This window comes from Nannospalax galili, unplaced genomic scaffold, assembly GCF_000622305.1.
Source record: "Nannospalax galili isolate Female #2095 unplaced genomic scaffold, S.galili_v1.0 scaffold144, whole genome shotgun sequence".
In the NCBI taxonomy this organism is placed as follows: domain Eukaryota; kingdom Metazoa; phylum Chordata; class Mammalia; order Rodentia; family Spalacidae; genus Nannospalax; species Nannospalax galili.
In genome coordinates, this window is record NW_008353267.1 from 2,574,161 (window position 1) to 2,600,306 (window position 26,146).

Sequence of the window (26,146 nt, forward strand, 5' to 3'; positions counted from 1 at the left end):
ACAGGGTCTCCCTGTAGCCCCAGCTGGCCTGGAACTCACTATATAGACCAGGCGGGCCTTGAACTCACAAAGATTTGCCTGCCTTGGCCTCCCAAGTGCTGGGATTAAAGGCATGCACCACCACGCCTGGTTTATAATAATAAATTTTTTTAAGTTTTTTATTTTTTTTTTTGTCTTTTTGAGACAGGTCTCCTTGAAGCTCTGCCTGTTTCTGCCTCCCAAGTACTGGGATTAAAGGTATGCACCACCACGCCCGGCTTAAAAAAAGTTTTAAAATCTACAGTTCTGTGCCATTGGGTGATTTGTCCTAGAACATTTGGTCTTCCTTTTACAAACTTCAAAATAATATAATTAATGACTGGATTTCTGAATTGTTCTTATGAGATGAGCTTCTAAACTATAAGAAACATCCTAGAGAAGGGAAAAGGACAGACATTTATTTAACACCTACTGTGTGCGAGGAGCTTTGCATCATCTTGTTTCCTTCTTTCATATCCTCAGAGTGCAGTAAGCCAGGTCCTTTAAGTAACTAATTTACCAAGCCATTGAGTGGTACTCCCAGAGTTCACAGCTCAGGCTCCCCTGACATCAGGCCAGAGCTTCCTCCCACCATACCACACTCAGCTAACCAGTCTTTAAAAATATCTGAGTTACACCAATTGAAAACCCAGTTGTGACTGGCAGATTATGCTTATAGTGTTCCCTTGAAATAAACCAAGTGAGTTTTCATGGAGGGTGGGTAAAAATCACTTTATGAATCTGAACCTTCATTTCATTGTGAGTCAAACTACAAAGTATGACTTACTGCATTCCTAAAATTAACATCCAGAAGAATATCACACTCTGACAATAAGAAAAATCCATGCTACTAAAAATTGGAAACCAATAAACAGAGAATTTAGAAAAGAAAATCTATTCTAAAGGACCATTCTTGAATGTAAACTCCTCAAAATGACACGTGCAGCATCCTTAAAAGGCAGGGTAACTGCAGAAGAATTTTATGTGCTTCAGAAACCTCCCTCATCCACTACAAAGAGCTGTTACTGTCATCATTTTAATGTATAGATAACCATTATTAAGTGGCATCTCAGGCAGGTGTTTATCAATCCATAATGCTAAATAATAGCAGTCAATGGCTAAATGATATCGTAGTGACCTAAAAGAGTAAATGTCATACAAACCCACCATACTTGGGAGGTAGCTTAGTCCTCCCATGAGAGCTGGCCCACTGTTGTTCTGAAACAAGTAGATGAAGTTTTAGGTGCATTTAGAGTCAAGTCAGTCAAGAAAAAGCTTTACTTACCAATTCAAAAATGCCAAGCAGACATTAAAACAAGTAGGATTCAGCTAGGTGTGGTGGCACACGCCTTTAATTGCAGCACTTGGGAGGCAGAGGCAGCAGATCTCTGTGAGTTCTTGAGGCCAGCCTGGTCTACATAGCAAGTTCCTGGCCAGCTGGGACTACAGGGAGTCTCAAAAAGACCAAAAAAAAAGACCAAAAAAAAAAAAAAAACAAAAACAAAACAAAACAAAAAAACAAAGAAAAGAAACAAGCAAGATTCTACTCAGTATGAAAAAGTATTCGTTTTGTTTTTCTTCCAGGATGTTTTGCTAGGATAACATCAACTGGATTAATCAGTTCAGATTGCTATCTCCATACCCATCTTTGTTTCTTCTAGAATTTCATTCCTGGTTTAAAAAACAGGAGGAGTTTGGAGTGCAGAAGAAGAACTAGCAGCTCCTCAGACCTTTTCTTCTGCACTGTTAATAGTTACTCAGGCTTAGTCAGCTTTTTAAATTTAAAACATGTACACAACCCTTACATGCCAACTCAAAGCATTTCCCAAAACTCTCATTGCTAGTCTAAAGCACTAATAATACCCAAGGTTATTATCTTACTGGAGAACTGCTACCTTTCCTAAGTGTGATAAACCCACTACAGGAGTGAAGTGTGTACAGGGGCCCACTGAAGCCTTAACATCTGATATAATGATGTCTGGATTTGCTTCTACAAACACTTTCCCTACAAAATTACAGGGTCAACGAGATGGCTCAGTGGTTAAAGAAGGCTTCTGCCAAGTCTGATAACCTGACTTCAAACTCCAGGATCCATAAAGGAGAGAACAACAGACTTCCAAAAGTTATCCTCTGATCTCTACACAAGTACCATGACACACATGTACACACACACACACACACACACACACACACACACACACAAATAATAACATTAAAAAATAATTTATTTTTGAAAAGGAAAAAATATCATGTGTGTAAGAAAGCTAACTAAGCATAAGCCAGAGAGGAAGCCAGCAAGCAGAGTTCCTGCAGCATTTTTTTCTGAGGGTGGACCCAGGTATGCGGGATCCATTATGTTTGTATACATACAACTCTTTCCATAATAGTTTTGCTAGCATTATCATCCCCTGCCAGAATTAGGAGTCCATAAGTGGGAGTCTTTCCACATTATCCTTTCAAAAAGTAAATTTGATAGCATTAGTCTGTAATGCCTAGACTACAGATTGACATCCCCAAAATACACAGTGGAATTGCAAGAATGGTCTAAGGAACCGCTAGGCTTATTAAAAGCTGACATTTGGCCATATTTGCTTTAGCGCTAGGTGTTTTATATGACATGCATCTGCATGTAAACATACACCTCCATTTCCCTAAAACATTTGAGATTTAGTTAAAGACATGTGTTTGATCTTCCCCAACTACTTCAGTTTCCCCTAAGAAGAAAAACATTCCCTTTTAAAATGCAATATAAATAGCAAATTGATGAAATTTGACATTGATGTTATTATCTGATATATTAGTATAATCCATATTCAAGCTTCATTAACTATCACAATACTATCTCTTGAAGCACTGTTCCTCCTGATCTAGGGTTTAATCTCAAATCCTCTGTTGCCCTGTCTCCCTAGTCACCCTCAGCCCAGAAAAGTATCTCAGCCATCTTCTATGACATTAACACTTACAAAGTGTCCCTTGGTTAAGGTTTATCTAGTACAGTCTCACGATTAGAACCAGGTTATACATTGTTGATATAAGAAGTGGCACTGTGCTCCTCAGGGGTCCCATCAGGATATCAGCTTGCTGCAATTGTTGATATTTATTTAAAGTAGTGTATCCATGTTTCTTCCACTGTATCTTTATTCTTTTTTACAATTAACAAGGAATCTGTGAAGACATTCTTTAAGTATTTTGTTCCTCTTCAACTTTTCACATATTGTTTCAGGATCTTGTGAGTTGTGCTTGAACTGACTGTCAGTATGGTGTCTGGAAAGATACAGTATGTTTTCTGTACCACTATTTGTGAACATTATATGTTTCCAGGTAGATTGTAATTTTCAAACTCTCTTTGCTTACATTTTTAGCTACCATCATTTGTAAGCTTTTAAATAATTACTATGAGTCCATTTTCACTCAAAGCCATGCAACTTCTTTTAATGTCTAAACATGCAACGGAATATCTCGAAGATCTGTTTGGCGTAGTCCTCACCTTTACCTGCTAGGGCCCTGCACTTAGTTCTTCCTGCCCTGGTTCACTCACTTCCCTCCACATCAAGCAGAGTGGAAACTGCTGATGGAATTGGAAGGATAAGATGAAAGCTACAGGTGGCTGATAAAGTTGAAGGGAAGGCATGGCTACCAGTTGAGATTGCCTATGGGGCAGTATTGATCAGCTTCAGAATGGACCAGGCAAAAATGACTCAAGATCATCCAATTGTCAAGGAACAAATGAAGGAAACCAAATGAACTTCTAATGATACCAAGTACTCATTAGGAACATCCCCAGAGACTCAGCCACTCAAGAATTTCCCACGACTTCTGGTCATAACACAGTTAGCTATTTCCAACATTGCGCAATGGACCTGCTGTTCCTAATAATTTATTCTTTATTTCTTTTTTAGAATATTTTTATTTGTTCTTTGGAAATTCCATACATGTATACAATGCATTTGAGAGAATTCATTCCTTTTTTAAAGATTTGTTTAATTAATTATGTGTATGTAGAGGGGAAGGTATGTGTACATGAGTGCAGGTACCCTCAGAGTCCAGAAGAGGCCATCAGATCCCCTGGAGCTGGAGTTACAGGCGATTATGAGCCATTTGATGCAAGCGATGTGAACTGAACTTGGGTCTTCTAGAAGAGTAATATACAGTCTTAACTACTGAGCCATCTCTCCAGCCCCTTGGAAAAATTTATTCTTAAAAACAGTTACATGTGCACACCCACATACACGAAATTGCATACAAACAAAGGTACAAATACCAAAAAAATCAAACCACAGTGATTTCAAAAATGAAGACCCCCATGATAAATATTCATAATGCCACAAATGTCATAAAGGAAAGAAAAATAGAAAAGTTCTTCACTCTGGACACAAAATAATCTGAATTATTATTTTAAAAATAATTCAAAATGCCTGATTACCACCACTTTACAAAGCAAACTTAGCAGCTTACACTTGATGATAACTTATAGGAAACCAACCAGGGATCTGAGTTTTCCACTTCTCTGACACCTGCCCTTCAACAACTAGCTTTCTGGACCTAAGAACATTTCCTTTCTGGGTCACATTCTTTTTTTGTGAATATTGTGCTTGAAGGCAAATGTTTTTGAAACATCTCTATGTTGTTTACTTTCTTACATGCTATACTCATAGAGAAGGTCTTTCTGGATTCTTTCCAGAAATGACTAGAGTACTAGTCTGTATGCCTGTTATGGCCAATTCTCCCTCAGGAGAAATTTAGGGAGAGGAGAAAAGTGAGGGTGGGGGCATCAATCAGCTACAGCATAAAGGTAGCACTGTGTCCTGGCTTGGTGCATCCTCATAAGGCCATACACTCACTACATGATGGTCCCACCTGCCTCTCACCTGTCATTCCTTCACTTGCAGAAGTGAGGAAAGAGGCCAGCAGCTTCCATATCACTAGAGTGAGTTAATTACCATTTACATGAATAAGGCCAAGTTTAATTATTTCTTACTTGGTTAATAAAACCCTAAATCCATAATTTCTTTCTTTAGACACAGGTCTCCAAAAGATGACACTTTTTGTATAAATAAATAGAACTGAGGACAAAAAGATCAGACTATACTTATTTTATAATAAGCACCTGATTTACACCATCAAAGGTAAGGAGAGCATACTGGTTTCTCCACACACATTAAATGACAGCAGATGGAAGGAACAGGAATACACTTGGCCCTGTTGTTTTGTGCACCTACCACTTTGAGATGCCCATCACTTTACAGGGAATGAGAATCTTGTCACATACACACATACATACATATGTTTCAGTATGTAGCCTGTGCTAGTCTGGAACTTGACATTTTCCTGCCTCAGCCTCCCAAGGGCTGGAATTACTGACACACACCACCACATCCAGCAACTTGATAGTAATTTAAAGCTTGAGGACGGTGCCATGATTTCCACTTTGGGTTAAATTTGGAGATAAAAATAACATGGCTTTCAACTACAAAATCTCACATGCTTTGTGTCAAGGCTGTGTTCGTGAATGGATAATGGTTCGTTTAAAAGAAAAGTAAGGAAATTTTGACTCTCATCTTCCATCTTCATCCCTTATCTCTCAAAGCCCCCCTCCCAAACGTTTTCTGTAACCTCACAGTTCACTGAATTAATGAAGTCCCTACTGTGTCCCGTGCCTGTGCTGGAGATTTCCGGTGCTAGATCCGAGGCAGGTGGGACTTGCCCAACTGTGCACTCCCTTTGAGATTCCACTAACAGTTCAAACTCAGCTACATGCAATTAATCGATTTCCTTAGACGTGATCCTAATTCCCAAATGCACAGCAGAGACACCAAGAAGCCGAAGGCAGGCCGCCGGGAGCTTCCCACACTTCAGGCTTCAATCTTAATGGCCTTCTGCATGCTTCATTCACAGGCAACCAGGAGCGGTGTCTGGCTGAGGACCGAGAGCCAGACCTGTAGGGCCACTGGGCAAGAGGGCGCGCCAACCCGACCCACAACTCGAGGCGAACCTCGAACTCACAGCACCCCAATACTGGGGCTCCCTGAAGGCTGGCTCTGGGCCTGGAGGCAGTCCCCGAAGGGCTGTGCTGCCAGGCCCTGCCGCCCCACGGCATCTAGGGTCCCCTCTACCTGGGCGCCGCACCTTTCTGAGCCGCGGCCAGAACCTGCCTCCGCCTCTGTCCTGCCGGGCAGCAGAGGATGGGCACGGTGACAAGGGCCTGCCCGGGAGCCGGGGGTACCCGGCCGCTGCTCCCGCGAGCCAGCCACAAAGGCAGGAGCAAGCGGGAGAACTTGGCATCCCCGCCCTGGCCTCCCTCGGGCCCACGCACTTACTGTCAGTCGCCATGGTCACAGCAGAGGCTGCGGGGCGACTGCCGGCGGCTGGGGGACCCGCACCTAGCCCGGCAGCGCGCGCTCTCGGCAGTCCCCGCGCGCTCGGGGGCCGCGCCGCGCACACACGCTCCCGCTCCCGCTCCCGCCGCGCGCCCTCGTCGCGCGCCCCGCAGCCCCGGCGCCGCCCTCGCCGGGGTCCCCACAGTCCAGCGGAGCCCTACCTGCCCTCCCGTTCTCAACATCAGTCCTACCTGTTCCCTTCCCCAGATGATGCAGCAGCCCGGCCCACCCCCAGCCACTCCAAGGAGCCTCTCCAGGTACCTAGTCTGTTCTATTCCCAGGGACACGCTGTTTTCGTGCCTCCCATTTTCCAGCTCATTCATGCCTGGAGCTTCTTACCAGCAGGGTTGGGACCCAAGGGTCGACCCAGTGAAAGAAGCAAAGCGGGGAACAAGTGGAACAGGGTGGCAAGCCTCACCCAGGTGTCTCGGGGCATGAGGACTAGAAACCACTCACCACCACCCTCTCCTCATTTGGTCTCTAACGTGAAAATAAGGCCCCGCATTTGTAGGCTCTCAGATAGCTATTAGGTGGGCTTTATAATTGGGTGACTTTATAATTGGAAACCTGCATGAATTAATGAATGAATACATAGCCAATTAACTAATTAGATGTGAACTGGGTGAGCAACTAACTGATTGGTAGATGATTGTGAGCCAAACCACAGCCTTGCCACATACCCAGGGGTGCTGCTTGTGTAAGAGGACCAGGCTCCATGAGAAAGTCGGATAGTATTGCCTCAAGGCCCACCGTGCTTAAAAGGGCTTTCAACCGAGGCTGCCATGGCTGCTGTTGGCATTGTACGCTGTCCATGTTCTTTAAGGCCAGAAACTGAAAACTTTCTGATGGTTTCTCACTATATTTAGGGAGGAGTAGGACATGAGAAGACACCACCACTATAAGCACAGACACCAGGCTCATTTGTCTTCTATAGTCACCCTCTGTGGTAGACCCCCCCAAGCCAAAACAAACCAAACAACAAAAGCCTTCAAATACGCACTGAATGGGAAAAAGAAAAAAGCATTAGAAAGCATGACCCCACAACTGTGCGTTGAAACTCACAACCCATAAAGTTAAGCTAGTTTGAGGGGCCTGATGGAGAGTTAAGTTTGGCTCAAAGGGACTGTAGAACACTCATTAATCAAAGCAGCTGTTCTAAATTAGAAAAGGGACAAGGACAGCTCAGTCTGTTTCAGAAGTGTTTCCTCAGTGGCCTGTTGGACAGCAGATTTATTTCTGTGGTGCCAAGTGCCAGATGAGAAGGGGTAAAGAACAAGTGGACTTCAAAGATATGGAAACTCCAAGTATGACTAAGTGTCTCAAAATGTTTGGCAGTGAAAGAATGAAAAGAGAGATAGGCTTCAGTGTCAGGGAGAACAGGGTTGAAATAAGATGAGGTTTTGTTTTAAGATAAAAGATTGTTCCACAAGGTATCTACTCCTATAAACACCCAACCGTATACAAGAGCAAAACTCATTTTTCTATATGAAAAAATTAACCTTCTGGCCTAAGTCCCATTCTATCTATTGTTAGGAGGCCTCAGGGTAAACTCCATGAATTCAGGTTTGCCTGAGGTAATCCAGCTCTCCTTCACTCAGAGTTGCATGCAAGTTTGACAGGGAAGGATTGGGAAGCATCAGAGGTATTGAAAGGTGCCAGTTACCATCTGTCCTCAGCAGGATGTACCTCTTCTGTCTACACACAGGCTGCATGAAGCCAAAGATAGCAATGAATGAGGCCCAACATAAAATCATAAACTTACTTAAAACATTATGAGATTATTTTTGTGATTTTTTTTATAACTTGATTTCACAGTTTTTAAGTGTGAACTTTGTAGACAATAATGATGATAACATACATTATGTCCCAAAGTCAAAATGTTGGATGTGCCTGATAGACAGTGGAGATCATGGATGGTCACCAGTTCCCAGTTCATGCATGTGGCATTCACTGTTTTGCCTTGTGGTCCACATTCAAAAGTCTCCACAGGTCTGACATTTTCTCCTTGATGTTCCCATTGCCCTTAAGGAGAAATATGTGGCCACTCACCCGGGCCATTCTTAGCAGACAGGAAAATCTGTAGAGTATCAAGTGGCTTCTTCTCACAGACCAGACAACTATTTCGTTTTTATTATTATAGCATTCACTTACTGGGGGTGGAGGTATGCCACAGCACACATGTGGAGGCAAGAGGACAGACAGCTTGCAAGAGTCAGTTCTCTCCTTCACCGTGCAAGCTCCAGGGATCAAACTCAGGTCTTCAGGCTCGGCAGCAAGTGTCTTTACCTACTTCCTCATAAAGCTTCATAGCTTCACATGATAATATTCCAAAAGCAGGTGGGATGAGGATATCCTGCCTCATATTTCTTTTTTTTTTATCAGAAGAGAAAAAAAATCTTTGTAAAAGCCCTCAACAAACTTCTGCATTATTTTGGGTGTCGCTTTTTTATTTATTTATTTATTTTTGGCTTCTGTGACATGTGGTTGGTTCTGCCAGCAAGGAAGAAAAAGGTAGGGAACAGCTGTGGAGCATGCCACCAGTGTCTGCCACTGTCATATCCCCCCCGCCCCATCCCGGGGATCTCAGCTCACTCCTGTCCTTTATAGCTAAGGCCATTCCTCCTGGGTAACCTACCTAGTGTCACACCTTTGAAGAAAACCAACTATCTCCCAATAGTTACCAGTTAGTTGCCAATGGTTTCTCAGCCAAAGTTGAGGCTTCTTACCCACTTCCCCACGTCTTTGTTGGGTTTTGGTCTGGTTTAAGTTTGCATGGGTCTTGAGTACCCATTGCTACAAGTTCATATAAGTAATTTCCCTGCTGTCTGGAAAACTCTGTTTCCCTGTGGTTATCAACCATCTCTGGCTCTTAGAATCTTTCCCCCAATGTCTGCAATGATCCTGAGCCTTGAGTGGCAGGGTTTTATATAGGTGCCATATTCAGGGATAAACACTCTACAGTCTCTTATTCTCTGCACTTTGGCCAGGTGTGGCTTTCCCTAGACATTTTTTTTTTTTTTCTTTTTGAGACAGGGTCTCTCTGTAGCCCCAGCTGTCCTGGAACTCACTATATAGATAAGAGTGGCCTTGAACTCACAGAGATCCACCTGCCTCTGCCTCCCACGTGCTGGGACTAAAGGCATGTGCCAACATGCCCAGCCTTCCCTAGACAGTTCTTAATCTAATCAAGTTGAAAAGATTAACCACAAGGAAAGGTGCACAGGTAGAATGAGGATTCACTGTGTGAAAAAGATTTTAAACTACCTGTGTTGGTAAAGGGAATGGGAATGAGAAGGATAAATAGATGAAAAGACTGTCTGACTAGACAATATTGATTCATAGTGAGGCCTTCCTAGAATTGGACCCAAGGAGCAGAGAAGGCAAGGCAGTCATTTCGGAGTAAGTAATGGTAATGCATTGGCACTAGGCCAGTGTCCCTGATCTAGCCAGCCACAGAACTCCAGGGGTCTGGAGCGGTGAGAGGGGCCACAATGGGAACGGCAGAGAGAAAACCAAGGTGGTCAGGGCCTGGAGACCTTGAGGATGACAAGTAGGAGGACAGGCCCAAGTGAGTTGGGAGAACAGTAAATCATAGCTATACATACATGAAGGGTCAGAAGAGAGGAAGGGCAGTGCCAGGCATTTGTGTCTAAAATGTTCTTGCTAAGGTAATTTGGTTATGGCAGGATTCTGACTTGAGATTTCCCTATCATCACAAAGGTGACATTACTGTGGACTCTCTGGCCTTTGACTTATGTCCACTTCCTGTTGACTCTGTCACACTCTGGCTAAGAACAAGAAATGGGACCAATAGAGGGTGGAGGGCTGTGGCCATTGCCAAGTGGGTGTGTCACAGCTATTGCTGGTTGAAATAGCTATTGTCTGTTACAGTGAAAATAAAGCTATTGTAAATATTTGTGTGTGGTGCCTGATAGCCACTGAGCATTTTATCTGATACAGGAAGAGAACAAGATTTAATTATTTCCTTTTCTAGAACTTACTTTTGACTTTCATTGGATGTCTGCACCGCCTAAAAGTGGTGTCTGTGTATATGCCCTAAGCCTCTGAATTCAAATACTTAAGAACATGCAATTATGATATAGATTGTGAATTAAAGCAGAGGGTTTTTTTTTATTAAAATAGCCATTAGATAAATTATTAAATGGCTATTAGATAATAAACAACATCATATTCCTGTTTAATGCTTGCGAGTCACATGGGGAATGGACAGAGGTAGAATGGAGTTATTGGACTGGAATTCTCATCTGTAAAGTTGAAGGGCTTGGGTACAGAGTCTTGGTGACTTAAAACTGGAAAACATCAGGGTTACAGTTGTCTGTCTCGTGCTTCAGTTTGTCTCTAAGATATCCAAATTTGTACAGATAAGACAAGTATTTACGGGTTCTATAAGCATGAATATAGATGAGGCAAAGAGAAATACTCTCAGGTAAAGGAGTCTGGAGACCCAGCCTACAAGAAGTCAAAATAGTGGTCCTGCTGTTCACAATTCTGTGTGAATTCTGCATAATAGCAGAATTCTGTTCTTAATAGCAAGTTAAATACAGCCTCTTTTGTTTTTGGAAGTGCATTTTAGCAGTCATTCAAGAAAGACTAAAATTATATCATCAGTTCATTTTTAAAAATACTTAGCTAGGGGTTGGTGATGTATGTAATTCTGTGGTAGAACACTTATGTAGCATGTACAAGATTCTGGATTGGATCCCAGCACCCCAAACAAATCCCCAGATATAGAGCTAATTCTTAAAAATCTTAAGCAAGATATTCATCTTCAGGGGAAGAGGGGTCAAATATGCTTAAAGGAAGAAGCATGCAGGGGCCAAGGACTGTATTCTAGTCCTTCTCAGAGTTCTTGCAAAGATAAGCTCTGGCCAGCTTTCACCAAGAGTGCACCTCTGACCTTATCTAGAGTCACCTTGAGAGCTTGTTGGAAATGAAGATTCCTAAACCCCAACGATCACAAACTACTGCCCTGGAAGTCAACAATGGAACTCTATAATCTGCACATAAATGTGCTCCTATCTGTTTCTAATAGATCCAGAAGTTGAAGAACCTCTAACCCAGGTAACAAGAGCTGATTACAAGGTGACAAAACTGCCTGCCGATTTAGGATTTTAGAGCTAGGAGTTTCTGCTTTGATCTTCTCTAAGGTCTATAGTGGGTGGACACTAAATGCTGAAGATTAACCACCAGGAAACAAATTTAGTTCTGACTAACCTTTTCAATACATGGTGGCTCTTGAGTCTAATTAAAAGAATTTAAACAGCAGAGTCCAAGGCTGGGAGGTGGCTCAGTGATTAAAGCACTAAGCAAAGGACCAGCGTTGGGACCCAGAATCCCTGAACGGGTGTGACAGTAAGCCTGTAATTCCCCTTGGGAAGGCAGAGACAGATCCTCAGAGCAAACTGGCTAGGGAAACTGAGCAGTATTGCTGATCTCAGGGTTTGATTGAGACCCTGCCTCAAAGAATAAGGGGGAAGACTGATTGAGGAACACTGGTGATGTCAACCTTAGGCCTGCACAGGCACATGCACACACCTGTGTCCACACACTCATACACACACACTCATACACACACACACACACACACACACACACACACACACACACACCTCACACACATACACATGAAAAAGAAAACAAAGTTTATTTCATCTTTTTGTTCTCCAGGAAGATAGAGAAATAGTCAGTTTTATAATTAAATCCTCATATATGAACTGAGAATGTGGCTAAGTGGTACGGTACTTGTCTAGCATGTACGTCCTGGGTTCAACTCCCAGAAGAGAAAGGGAGAGAGGGAGAGAAGGAGGGAGGGAGGGAGGGAAGGAGGGAGGAGAGAGAGAAAGAGAGAGAGAGAGAGGAGACCAAAAACAAAAAAAGAAAAATCATATAGTATTTGTCTGTCAACCTTGGCCCATTGGGGATGCTATAATAGAGTATAATAAACTGGGTGCTTATAAACTACACACATGTCTCACAGATCTGGAAGTTGGGAAGTTCAAAGGCTGGTTCCCTATGTGGTGGAAAGGGTGAGAGTCTCTCTGGGCCTCTTCTGCAAGGGCACTAATCCTTCTCATGGAGGCTCCTCCCTCCCTTATGACCTAATTATTTTTCAGAGGTCCCCACTTCTGAATACCATTGCCTTGAAGTTGCTCTTACAACACATGAATTCAGGGGTGGGCAGGTCCCTTTTCTCTGTCAAAGTACTGACCTGTTTTAGCTAAAATAATAAGATATAATTTTCCAAAGTTGTGTTTTAAGAAATAATGCACAAATAAGGAGCTTCAGAGTTGTCTAAAAACACTACAGTCTTTTTTCTCATGGGAAATATAAGTTTTTTTTTGTTTTTGTTCCTGTTTTTTTTTTTTTTTTTTTTTTTTTTTTTTTTTTTGCCCAGTGTGGGGCCCATAAAAGGAAGAGTTTATTTGAGCTTAATGGTTCCAAGGGGCAACAGTCCATCATGGCAGGGAGGCTGGCTGCAGAAGTAGCTGGAGGAGGAGTGGAAGCTAAGCTCTCACATCTTCAAGCAGGCACAGGAAACAAGAGAGTAACTGGAGATCTGGCAAGGCTTACGAACTCTCTCAGCCCACCCCCAGTGATGTGCTTCCTCCAGCATAGCCACACCTTCTAAGACCTCCCAAAACAGCTTGTCCCACTAAATTTTCACCTTCCCACTCTCTGTTTGACCCACCCTCACTTTTTTTGAGGTCTTGCTCAGGGTGCTATTGGACAAACCACATAACATTTTTATCTGTTCATTTTATATATTGGGTAGGGAGGGGGGAAATGGAGGAACTTACAATGAAAGGAACACCTGACACCTGGCACTCAGTGCAGCTCGGCCCACTGTTCAGATCGCTTCTGCACCCACCCACAGTCTCGTTAACTTTTGCCCATGCGTCTTGGGCCTGCAGTCTCGCTGCAGGTCAGTAAATGCCCCCCTCACGTCCATGCAGGTGAGACGCCAGGGCCATCTTTCTCTCCACACCCGCGGCCATCTGTTGTTCGCGGCTTCTGTCCCAAGATGGTGCAGAAAGCCCCTCCCTCCCTGGGTAGCTCTCCACAGACAATTCTCTGTAGCAGGCCCCACCCCTTGGAGGAAAAAGGCTGTTCAGGGCACATACCTCCACCAACTGGGGACAAAATGTCTAAATACTTGGAGACTATGGGGGACATTCTCATTTAAACTATCACATTCCACTCCCTGGCCTCCATAGGCTCATGACCATATAAAATGCAAAGTGCATTTAGTTCAACCTTAAAAGTCCCCATAGTTATTACCAGTCTCAGAACTACTCAAAAGTCCACAGTCCAAAGTCTCTTCTGAAACTCAGGGAAATCACTTAATTGTAAGTCCCTGTAAAATCAAAATATAAATTACATACTCCCAACATACAATGGAACTAAATATACATTACCATTCCAAAAGGGAGAAATGAAGGCATAGTGAGGAAATGCCAGCCCAAAACAAGACCAAACACCAGCAGGGTAAACACCAAATCCAGTAGCTCCATGTCCAACTTCTGGAACTTTACTTCCAGAAGGGCTTAGCTGGTGCAGCCTCTCCGAGCTTTGCTGTGTGCAACATACATCTCTCTCTTGGGTTGGTACCACTGCCTGTATGTAGGTATTCTTGGCAGATGCCTTACAGCTCTAGCATCACAAATGTCTTCTTGGGGTCTCCATTGCCAACTAGGCTTCACCTTCACAGCTGCATGCAATGGCCTATCAGGGCCCTCTTTATGCAGAGGTACGCCTGCTGCATGCTACCTGGCCTTGGCAGCTTTCTGAAACCCTGGAGGAAGAACTGATAACCCCATCACTCTTGCATCTTTCATGCAGACAGCACCAGGTGAGGGACACTGCCAAGTTTGACTGCAAGTTTGAGATGGACTCCAGCCTGCTTTATCCATTTTAGAAGCTTTTCTCTTCAGTGGCCCTGAGAGCCATTTCCCTTTCAAAAGTTGGAGGCTTAACTGGGTGTGGTCTTGCCCTGGAGGCACTCTCTCCACTATTTAAGTGCAAATCTCTAGGCCCCTCCTTAATCACTTTAATCTCCTTATCAAAGGGATCCTCTCCAGCACCTGTCAGGGCTCCAATATTTATCTTCCTAGTACTCTTTCAATCCAAACTATACATTCTGTATTTCTTTTCTGCCCCATTTGCTCTTTTTTCACTGTAGAGCTGCATAATATTTGCCATTAATAGCCACACCACTATTTCTACCTTAGGCTGTCTTGAAATTTCTTCTGCCAGAGAAATTAGTCCATTGCGTTTCAACTTAGCCCCAGGCAAGCTTTTTGGCTGTAGGCAGACTTCAGCCAGACTCTTTGCCAAAATATCCCAGTTGCTGCTGAAGTCCTTATTTCCCTCTGGAACTACATTGTTCTCAGCACTACTTTCTTCCAGGCATCTACTAGAATGATCTGTTAAGCTCTGCTTACAGACTACTTTTCTAGCCCAAACTTCCAAAGTCTTCTACATTCCTCCAAAACCCCACATGGTCAGGTTCTTCACAGCCAACAGCCCACTCTCTGGTACCAATTACTGTATTAGTCACTTTTCTGCTGCTGTGATAGAAACACTGACCCAAGCAACTTATGAAAGGAAGAATTTGAGTTTACGGTTCCAGGGGAATTACAGCCCGTTATAGCAGGGAGGCATGGCGGCAGAGATGGCAGGAGGAGAAGGGAAGCTAAGCTCTCACATCTTTAAGCAGGCACAGGAAACAAGAGCAGGAATATAAGTTTTAAAGCACTTTCAGTATTAGCATATTTCAAACCAGAAGTGCACATATGACTTGTGAACTCATCCCTTACATCCTTCTTCTTAGGTCTATTTCTACACTTGTAACTATCTTCCCCCTCTCTTGACCTCAGGCTCCACCTCTCTCTGGCCAGCTTCTCCCTGTACTTCATTCCAATGGAAAAACAAAACAAAACAAACAAAAAAAAAACCACTGTGTTTTCCAGCCACTGGGCTTTACTATTCAGTCCTCCAGCCATTATAAATCATGTCCTCCTAAATGCCTAATTCAAAGGATAAATTTTCACTTTATCATGAACTACTCCATGATATTCATTCTTCCCTCTTTGAATCCATGTCTCTTGACTTTTCTAAACTTACTTCCAAATTTAATAGAATCAACAGTTATCCTCCAATAGCTGTAACATTCCCTTAGAAGTGGTGCTCCATCCTCTACCCCTCCTTTGTGATTCTGTCCTTGGTCTCAACCTGGCCAATTTTTGGCAATCTTGAGGCAACATTCTCTGAGATTCTGACTTATGTGGTGGTTAAAAGTGTGGCTAGTGCTGCCAGATCCATGGATTCCAACACTGGCCTCACCGCCCATCAGACCCATAATCCGAGGCAAGTCACACATCACCTGGGTGCCGTTCTTTCCTCTCCCGATAAACTAATACCTGCTAGGACTTCTAGGTCTAGCAGTATGACAGATCAGTTACCTTTAAAAGGCTTTCTTGTACCTCCTGGATAAATTGCTATAAAAATAACTTAATACATTCTTGTGCTCAGTAAAAGTGGGAGAATTTGCAAGAAAAAAGGAAAACGGTGAGCAGAAAGCAGAACAACAGGCAGAAAGTACTGAGCAAGTGGAACAGAGACCAGTGAAGAGCTGGCCTGGGAAGTCCTGCAAAACAGAGGCCCCACTGCAGCTGCCAGGAGGTGCGTGGGGAACCCCACAGTAACCCCAGCACTGGGCAGGGCAGGGGGCAGAGGTAGGAGAAGGCGAAGGATCGTTGAGTTTGAGGTTAGTTTGGGCTACAGACTGGAGAGAGCAAGAGAGAGCGAGAGCAAGAGAGAGAGAGAGAGAGCGCATGCGAGAGAGAGAGAGAGAGAGAGAGAGAGAGAGAGAGAGAGAGAGAGAGAAACCTGGAGCAAATCTGAGTTCCAAGGAGTCAGATGACTTTAGAGGTGCCAAAATAATAGTATTTCTGGCACATAGAAAATACAAACATAATCCTTTCTAAAGGAAAGCATTAAATAAAGCCCTAGAGTGCAGGTCATGAAAAACTGAGCTCTTACTAAAACTCAGTGAGGAGACCAACCACCAGGACTACAAACAAATCATGGCTGACTTGCTGAATTTCAGACACTGAAATGAACAGATGCTTGAATCTTTTAATGAAATAAAAAATAATATAGGAAAAATTAAAGGATCATATCAAAATATCTGTGCAGTTACAATAAACCTCAGAAATGAAAATAAAGTAAAAATTTTAATTTAAATCAAAATTAAATGAAAGATTGGGTAGATGGAGCTACCACCAGGTCTGAACCCAGCCCCTCCTTCTTGGTGCCATGACTTCTGGGTTTAATGAGGTCTTCCTGGATGCCCACACTCAACTTGTTTCATTTCCTGTTACCCAGACTACAAAAATTGCTAGAATACTCTGCTTATTTTATTTCAAGTTGATGTCAGAAAAAAGCAGAAATCTAACAAAGAATAAAAGAAAGTCGAGTTCTGACTGCACAGCCCTGAGCAGCCATTCTGAGTTCTTCATTTTCTGCTCTGAAGCAATTAAGTCTTAATTACAGAGATCCAGAACCATTACAAAAGATTTGCTCTAGCTCTGTAGAGTGTAGTTGTTAAGAACAAATTATATTTGCAAATCTAAAGAATTGCTTGGAAAGAATAATAGAGTCATTCCCTGGGCGCAAATGCACATGGGTAACTTTGTTAGTAATTTAATATTTTATTAAAGGTCTGTGGTAACCAAAGAAGACAAATGAAATCTTTTGAGTATGTGGTTCAACAAGGTGATTTTTCTAGACATATGGTTTCTAAATAAAAGACAAGGTATTTCATTTTTAAATGCAATACAAAATATTTCTTCTAGGAAAATTTGGAACAGGGGAAGTAGTTAAACTTTATAAAGAGAATACATTCAGTTAACTGTGTTTAATAAAGTGTGTATACACTTTCCAAGGAAGGCAGTGTACCAATTATGTGGCAGGAAATTAAAATATAAATCAACAATTTAAAACCTTTAACAAAGAAAGCTGGATGTGGTGGTACATACGCCTTTTATCCTAGAGTTTAGGAGGCAAAGGCAAGTGGATCTTCGTGAGTTCGAGGCCAGTCTGGTCCACATAAGCGTTTACGAGGCCAGTCAGGGCTAAATAATAATAATAATAATAATAATAATAATAATAATAATAATGGGGGTGGAGAGATGGCTTAGTGGTAAAGAACACTGGTTGCTCTTGCAGAAGACCTGCGTTCGAATCCCAGAATCCACATGACAGCTAACAACTGTCTGTAACTCCAGTCCCAGGGGATCCAACAGTCTCTTCTGACCTCTGCAGGCATTGCACGACATGGGTGCACTTACCTACATGCAGGCAATACACGCATACACATGAAAACACATAAATAATAAATAAAATTAAAATAATACCTTTAGTAGTCAGCAGTTTCTGAAACTTTTGCAAAAGTAATGTCATTTAAATTAAATTAATATTTATTTAAAATTACATGTACTATAAAAAGTTCATGTTCAATACATCTTTTGGGCATTACCTTCTCTCAGGAAAGTCAACTGATGCTAACATGGCCCACTTCAGAAGTACAGTTAACAAGGTATTTAAAAATCAGCCCACAAGAAGCATAATTATGTGGGTGCTTTCTTTCTTTTTTTATTTATTGTAAATAACATAATACATTTGAAACCTATTCAAGTACTTGAAAGAAAAGTGGTGCATATAAAAATATTTTCCTTGTAGCATAATCCATAATTAACCTACTGACAAGACTTTGTTGCTTGTAACCAGAAGCAAATTAATGACACAATTTGATTGTTGTGCTTGGCCCTCCATGAAAAATCATAAAATGTTCACACAAAAGTGTACCATTAGTTTAATAGGACATTAAAGTAGCATTTGGGCAATCCTGCCCCCGCCTGCGGGGACCCTGTATAGGTAAAGCTCGAGGGGGACCACTCCCTGAAAGGAAAAACGGGTGAGAAAGAGGAGACGGAGCCCAAGCAAGTCCACTTGTCAAGGGTCGCTTTATTGTATTGCAAGCTTTCCTTATATACAGTTTGTATTTAGAAGGGGTTGAAGAAGTTGGTCAAAAGGTTACAGCATTTTTATGGGTATGGGAGGGGGACTGAGCAATTCAGCAACGTGACTGACCGCCAGATGTTCCAAGAGATTACTGCATGACTTATCTTTCCGAGAACTGTTTGCAAGAGGAAGAGAAAGATAACCTTGCCATAAATTCTTTCCCAAGGTTACTAGAGCGGGCAGAATTTCCTGCTTAAGTCAACTGTTTGTAGAGCTATATTATATTTTTTGGTAATGATTGTTGTTTCTCCAGCTCCCGACACAATCCAGCTGAGCGAACACACTGAACTCCCAAAAGGTGCTAAGTGGAATTTTGGTAAGCTAGAAGACACTTGGGGCACAAAACCAATGAAGATTCTAACTTCTGGGCATATGGGAAGCTATCACCTATTCCTTTCTGTGCTAGAAACAGTAGGGAATTCAACCCCAGGAAGGGGACCATGTTCATACAACTTTTCCCAAGGGCAGTTCCCCATCCAGGCACTGGGCTAGTGAAACCGAGGCAGAATACCATGGTCTTATTTCTCTGAGATGGAGGTTGGTTGTTCATGTGGCTAGAAGTGAAGAGGAAAAATCCCTGAGGAATAACAAGCAATACGATTTGGCAGTACTCAAGGTGAGAACTTCAGGGATTCTACAGCTAATAAATGAATGGAAATCAAAAAGTACAAAGCAGATTTTCAACAGCTTCCCATTTAAGGGGCTCCTGAGTTCAAATTTCAAGTTCTGTAAGAGTACAGTCATGGGGCAAACACTTCATGTGTTCCATTCAATTTCAAAAGCACATGCCATCCATCCATCCATCCATCCGTCCATCCATCCATCCATCCATCCATCCATCCATCCATCCACCAAGCACACTCGTCAGAATTAAGGGATTTGATCTGAAACCAGAAAGAAAACCAAGAGAGCTACGCTAGCTCAGTACATCCTGTCTCCACAAGCACAAAATATTCTGTCACTAACATAACTGCCTTCTAGGACAAGCACTCTTCAGAATGAGGTAATAGAATACAATCTCAAATGTGTCATTATAGAATAAGAAATTATAGACAGGTGTGGGGGAAAGCAGACAAGAAAATATAATCTACAGTCAACAGAAAAATAATCAATAGAAACAAAGTAATACTGATGACCCAGTGCTGATATTAGCAGAGACCATCATCACACAGCTAATCTGTTTAATCTGCAATACCTGTAAACACAAATCTGCTACAGAATGGATCTGATGTATACCCCAAAGGCTTGGTTCTGTGGTTGAACTTTTAGAAAATAAGGCTTAGTGGGAGGTCTTAGGGTCAAGGAGGGCTTGAAAGCAATGAAGACTGAGGGACCCCAGTCTCTTCCTCTTCCTGCATCTCAACCATGAGTGAGTTTGCCCCACCACACACTCCCATGACAGGCTGCCACAGTCCAAAGCAGAGGGGCCACAGATCATGGACTGAAACCTGAGAGACCGTGACCCAAAAGAAGCCTTTCTTTTCATAAACAGATTATCTAAGGTACGTTATTAGTGACAGAAGACTAACAAAAATCACACCATAACCTACTGTAAAAATGTAGAGAAAAAATATATGGGATACAGAAAAATACAGAGGAAAAATGGTTAGAATAGGTGAATAAATGAGGTATTTTAATGAAGACAGGAAACGCATAAAAAGGAATCAAGGAGAAATCTCGGAACTTAAAATGGTACGCATAAATCTGAAGTTACTGGCGAAGACTAAAAGCTGGTTGAAAACAAAAGATCATGAACTTGAAGATAAGACAAAAGGCACTTTGAAGCACAGAAATAATACTGGGGTGAGGGTGAATACAGCCCACGGGACAGTATTAATTAATTAACAGATGGGTAACTGCAATTCCAGAAAGAGAGCACGTGAGACCACTGCTGGACACATGATAGGCTAGAAAAATTAACTACACAGACATTTCATATCAAATTGCTGAAAAACAAAGGAAAACTTTAGAAGCAGCCAGAGAGGGGCTGGAAGTACTCTTGGTAAAGCATGTGCTTAGCACATGCAAGGCTGCGGGTTCAGTCCTCAGCACCAAAAAGTAAAAATACAGTGTAGCCAAAGAAAGGATTACAGTACACAAGCAAACCACAGGAATGAAATCTAACTTCTCATTAGAGACAACAAAGGCCAATGATGAGATTTTAAGAAAAAAAGGTCTTGAAAGAAAAAAGGTGTATAGCTATAATTCTAAATCCAGCAAAAATACCACACAGAAATGGATGAAAGTTATTTTTCAGATAAAATGATAGAATGGTCTCCAACAGTGTTAAGTTTCAAAAAAAAAACCAGTATTAATTTCTTCAGACTGAAAAAAACCTATTCCAGATCAATGTATGGATTTTCACAAAGAAATAAAGAATAGTGGCTAAACTTTATATGTAGGCAAACATAGGATTGTTTAAAACAATACAGGCCTGGTGGCACAGGTGTGTAATCACAGCAGCCCAGGACGCTGAGGGAGGATAGAAGGTTGGTTCACACCATCTGGGTTACTCAGTAACTTCAAGTCCAGCATAGACAACTTAGCAAGTAGAAAAGGAGACAGGATACAGATCAGTGGTGGAGCATTTGCCTAGCATGAACAAGGCCATGGGCTCAATCTCCAATCCTGGGAGGAGGGAGGAAAGGAGAATTGAAAATGGAGGTGTGCAGCCCTGAGTACAGGCCAGTTTCATTACATCCCAGGTGTAGTGTAATCCCAGAGCACAGCAAAGCCATCTGCCCCAAAGTTGACTGTGTCTCCCACTGTGCGATGTTGCTATTTGTAAAGCAAACATTTGCTGCCCTTCAATCACATCATGAAGTTGCAAGGTTGGCAATACTGTATAGCATCAAAGTCCCTTTAGTCAAACCCACGACTGGATAGAAATCCATGAGTTCCAAAGGCTGCCCACTCACCTCTTCTGAGGAAAAATGCCACCGATGGGTCCTTCCAAGTCATCTGCCGTGCCATATGGCACATGGGCCACAACTGAGTATACCAGGGATTGCTAGCCTAGGTAAGGCACCATTTGACCAGATGTAAGAGAGGCTGCAGCATAATAATGCAATTGAATAGTCTTTGAATTGTCTGGGGGGTTTGATTTTGGGTAACAGACTGGATCAGATCTGGGGATGACAGAGGATAGCAGTACCAGTAAGGGAAAAGTGGGCAGAGGAGACAGGGCATGTGAATTAATGCACACTGTGATCAGGTGGTAAGGAATATACGCCGAACAATTCAGCCATCTAAGATGACAAGAGCTAATTTCTAAGTTCTCCAGGAAGCAATGTCTTTGATGAGCTCCCTCACTTAGGTGTCTGTATTCTTTTTTAATATTTTATTTATGTGTATGCGTGTATTGCCTGCATGTAGGTAAGTGCACCTGTGTTGTGCAATGCCCGCGAGGGCAGAAGAGGCCGTCGGATCCCCTGGAACTGGCGTTTCAGACAGTTGTTAGCTGCCATGTGGGTGCTAGGATTTGAACCCAGGTTTTCTGCAAGAACAGCCAGTTCTTAACTACTGAGCCATCTCTCCAGCCCAGATGTCTGTATTCTTACAAGCTCCTAGCACTTAAGTTAATGGGAGTATGCTTTTGCGTCTTGCAATCTAAGAGCCTGCTCAAACCTCTCATAACATAAAAACCCCAGGGAGCTGGAGAGCTGGCTCTGGGTTAAAAGCACTTACTGCTCTTGCAGAGGACCCAGGTTCAGTTCCTAGCACCCACATGGCTAACAACAGTCTGTAACTCCAGTTCCAGGGGAATCCAAATGCCTCTTCTCACCTTCTGACATGAGTACACTTACATACATACAGGTAATAAACTCATACACAAAAAAAAAGAAATATTTTTTTAAAAAGTAAAAAAAGCTACAGACCTGTAATGCACATCACAGCAGAACAAATAATTGAGGCATTAAAAAATATCACATACAAAAGGATTATACAACCTTAAGTCTAGGCTTTGACATTTACAATTATACAGAGAATAAGAAAAATGTGCAATGAAAATTACTATAGTTGTTCAAAAGATAAATGAAAATGTGAATAGTCTAACACCCACAGAGTTCTCTCAAAGCCATTTAAAAAGCAACCCTTCTTCAAACTGCAATTTAATTCAAGAATCAAGGGTGAGGAAGGCATTAGTGACTACGATTATTTTCCTAAGCTAACCTAGGAAAAATAAAAGCAATTTTCAACCCATAAAGTTCATTTTTAAAGACTGTGTGTGTGCATGTGTGTGTGCATGTGTGTGTGTGATGAATTTTAAAGATATTTTCTCTGTACAGAGAAAGAAAGAGATCGATAAGTCTTTTCACCATAACCAAGGTAGGCTGAGAAGATGATACCTAATTAACAAAGGAAATGAAAGTTTCCTACAGTTGTCAATTGAGCACCAAATTTGGTCTTATCAATTCAATGATCTGGGTAAACACATAAACTTTCAATTATTATGACAAGAAATATCACTTCAACTGTTACATTTAGCAATAAGCATTACTTTGGTAAGCTACACCTTACTGCTGTCATTATTTTGAAGTGTGGCATTCACACCTTCGCATTTTCAGAGCACTATGTAGTTCTTAATACGTGCTGTCTGTCAGTAATATGGTCAGTCAGGGAGTTCTGCAGCCCTGGGAGATAACTGTGTAAGACAGTCTTTACCCATACACTTCTTGCACTCCTCCCTTTGGCTTACAAACTGTACAACTATTTCAGGGAACAGGTCGTTTAACTGGGTGTTAGTGAAACTAGGCATTTCACCTTCCTGAATAAACCCATTTAGTTAGAGAACCTTTGAGGTATTCAGAGGAAGGGATTATAAACCCAGATGGGCTCTTAGGTATGTTTATAATATAACCGTAATAGTACTACCAAAGCAAGCAACTCGCACACTGAATGTTCCCATGTAGTTTCTTCTGGAGAAATTATGACATACTTTCAAAGTCAGAACTATCCCCATAATTGAGCATTCATAAATGCTGCATTCTCTTTAGAATTCACTTCTTTCACTCATGATTTTGATTCTCTGCTGCCCAAGAAAATCTAGGATAGAACATTAAAGTTACTGTAATTCCAAATCTATTTTGAATGATACTTCCATATATTACGATTTCTGTGTATTTCATATAAAACATCTTAATCGTCTTTATACCCTCTCACCACCAGATTTCATGTATTCTGTCTTTTATGTTAAGGCCTACCAAGCCAAGTTAGTGTACTCAAATGTCCTTCAATGCAAGTTCATCCACAGGGTCTAGTCAGCCTATCTAAGATCTTGCCCTTAAAGAAAATCAACTCTTCAGGTCTAGAAAGATGGCTCAGTGTTAAGAGCACTGCCTGCTCTTGCAGAAGACCCAGGTTTGGTTCCCAGCATCCACATGGAAGCTAAAAGCCATCTGTAACTCCAGTTCCAGAGGATTCAACATCCTCTTCTGACCTCCCCAGGCATTGCACAACACAGGTACACTTACACACATAAATAAAAATAAATAAGAAAAAGAAAATCAACTCTCCCTCACCCAGCAGCAATCAGTTGCCAAATAGTTCTTTGGCTAAGGTTGGGCCTGCTGCCCATTTCCCCAGTTCTATGCTGGGTTTTTGTCTGCTTGAGTTTGCACTGCTCTTGTGCATACTGTCACTACTGCTGTAGGTTCATATGCACAAGGTCCCAGGAGCCTGTACAACTGTTTCCATATGGTCATGCACCTCCTCCCCTGGCTCTTACAATCTTTCCGCCCCTCTTCTGCAATGGTCCCTAAGCCCTGGATAGATGAAGTTTAATAAAAGTCCTGTTTGGGAACCCACAAAAATTCAATAAAAATTATACAAAAAAAATGTATATATCTAGCACCCAAATCTTTGTACCTTGCACTATTTTCAAATAAAAGGAATCAGAGCTCTTAAAAACAAAATGATTTCTGTTGAACTTTTCCTTTCTCCCCCCTGCAATGGTCCCTAAGCCCTGGATAGATGAAGTTTAATAAAAGTCCTGTTTGGGAACCCACAAAAATTCAATAAAAATTATACAAAAAAAAATGTATATATCTAGCACCCAAATCTTTGTACCTTGCACTATTTTCAAATAAAAGGAATCAGAGCTCTTAAAAGCAAAATGATTTCTGTTGAACTTTTCCTTTCTCCCCCCTGGCACTGGGTATCAAACCCAGGGCCTTGAAGGTTAGGTAAGCAGGCACACTGAGCTAATCCCCTTGCCAATATATTGAGATTTCAGAAAGTATAGTAATATGTAATATAGTCTTAAAATACCACATTTATTATATACATTGCTACATCCCATTCCCCTACAAAACACTAACTTAGCAAATACTTAGTACTAAAATTGTGGACTTGACGATATAATTAACTTATTATTCAAACCAAATTGTCAAAATGCACAGCGTAATTTAATACTAGTATTTGGACATTACTTTTTAATTCAGAAAGGTTAAATGTTTTGATTTCTGTTCAAAAATTAATTTCCTTCATATTTAAAGAAAATCTATTCAGAATTTTTCTTATCTTCAAATATGCTATGAACAGTCCCCTCTAGTTCACTATTAGATGTGCCAGGTAACAGCTCAGCACAATTTTGTGACTACTTCTTCATTTCGGCTATGATTTAGACTGTATGTATCCAATAAACAATTATGAAGCTTGATAATGGAGGTATAAGTCACAATTTATTCATTATTGGCTCTTTTGAGGTGTCAGGTGGCCCAGGCTGGTCTCCAGCTTACTCTAAGTGTAGATAGCTCTGAACTCCTCTTCCTCTTGTTTCTGCCTCTGGAGTCCCGACATTACAGTCTTTTACCACCAAGCTGACCCTTCAAACACTCTTAATGGAAAACTGACAGTCTTTCTGATGCAAAATTTGGCAGTTTAACAAAACTTTTTACCTTTTAAAGGTATGAATTCTGGAATGAGAATTAAAGAACAGCACATTCATGAAGCTATAGAAAACTTTTCTGCTATTTCAAACATTTTGTACCAGAGAAAGATTCTGAAATTTATATTACCACTCTGAAAGATTTATTAGAAAGTGTTATATTTTAAAGTATTAAACAATTTCTTGAGGCATATGTATATATGGACATACACACACACACACACACACACACACACACACACACACACACACACACAACATATAGTATACCAGAGGGAGCTTTAAAACAAACACTAAACAACAGGTTAATTAGCTAGGCATGGTGGTACTCATCTACAGTCCCAGCTCTTGGGAGGTTGAGGCAGGATGGAAAGGTCAAGGTCAACAAGGCATACACAGCAAGACCTTGTTTCAAAATAAATAGAAAATAAAAATTTAAAACAAGGAACATATAGTTAATTATAGAAGAAAATGAGTGCAAATTTAAGTTATGAGTCACATAAGTTATTGCTCATGTAAATTTCATACATTAAAAAATAAAGCAAGTAAGCTGGGCGTGGTGGCACACACCTTTAGTCCCAGCACTCAGGAGGCAGAGACAGGAGGATCTCTATGAGTTCAAGGCCAGACTGATCTACATAGAGAATTCCAGACCACCCAAGGCTACATAGGGAGACTCCCCCATCTCAAAAAAAAATTAAAAAACGCAAAATTTTTATAATTTTTATTGTAGTCAACCATATAATACACAAAATAG

The 26,146-nt window shown here is 41.6% G+C and overlaps 1 protein-coding gene across 1 annotated transcript in view; it reads right to left on the minus strand.

Moving 5' to 3' along the window:
- The window catches only part of Syt16 (synaptotagmin 16), a 264,425-nt gene extending 258,035 nt beyond the window's left edge, over window positions 1-6,390 (minus strand). The window contains exon 1 of the mRNA XM_008850503.1: window positions 6,336-6,390. Within this exon, the coding sequence (XP_008848725.1) occupies window positions 6,336-6,348 (13 nt within the window). The 5' untranslated portion in view covers window positions 6,349-6,390. The remainder of the gene's footprint in view (window positions 1-6,335) is intronic.
- Window positions 6,391-26,146: the final 19,756 nt, after the last annotated feature.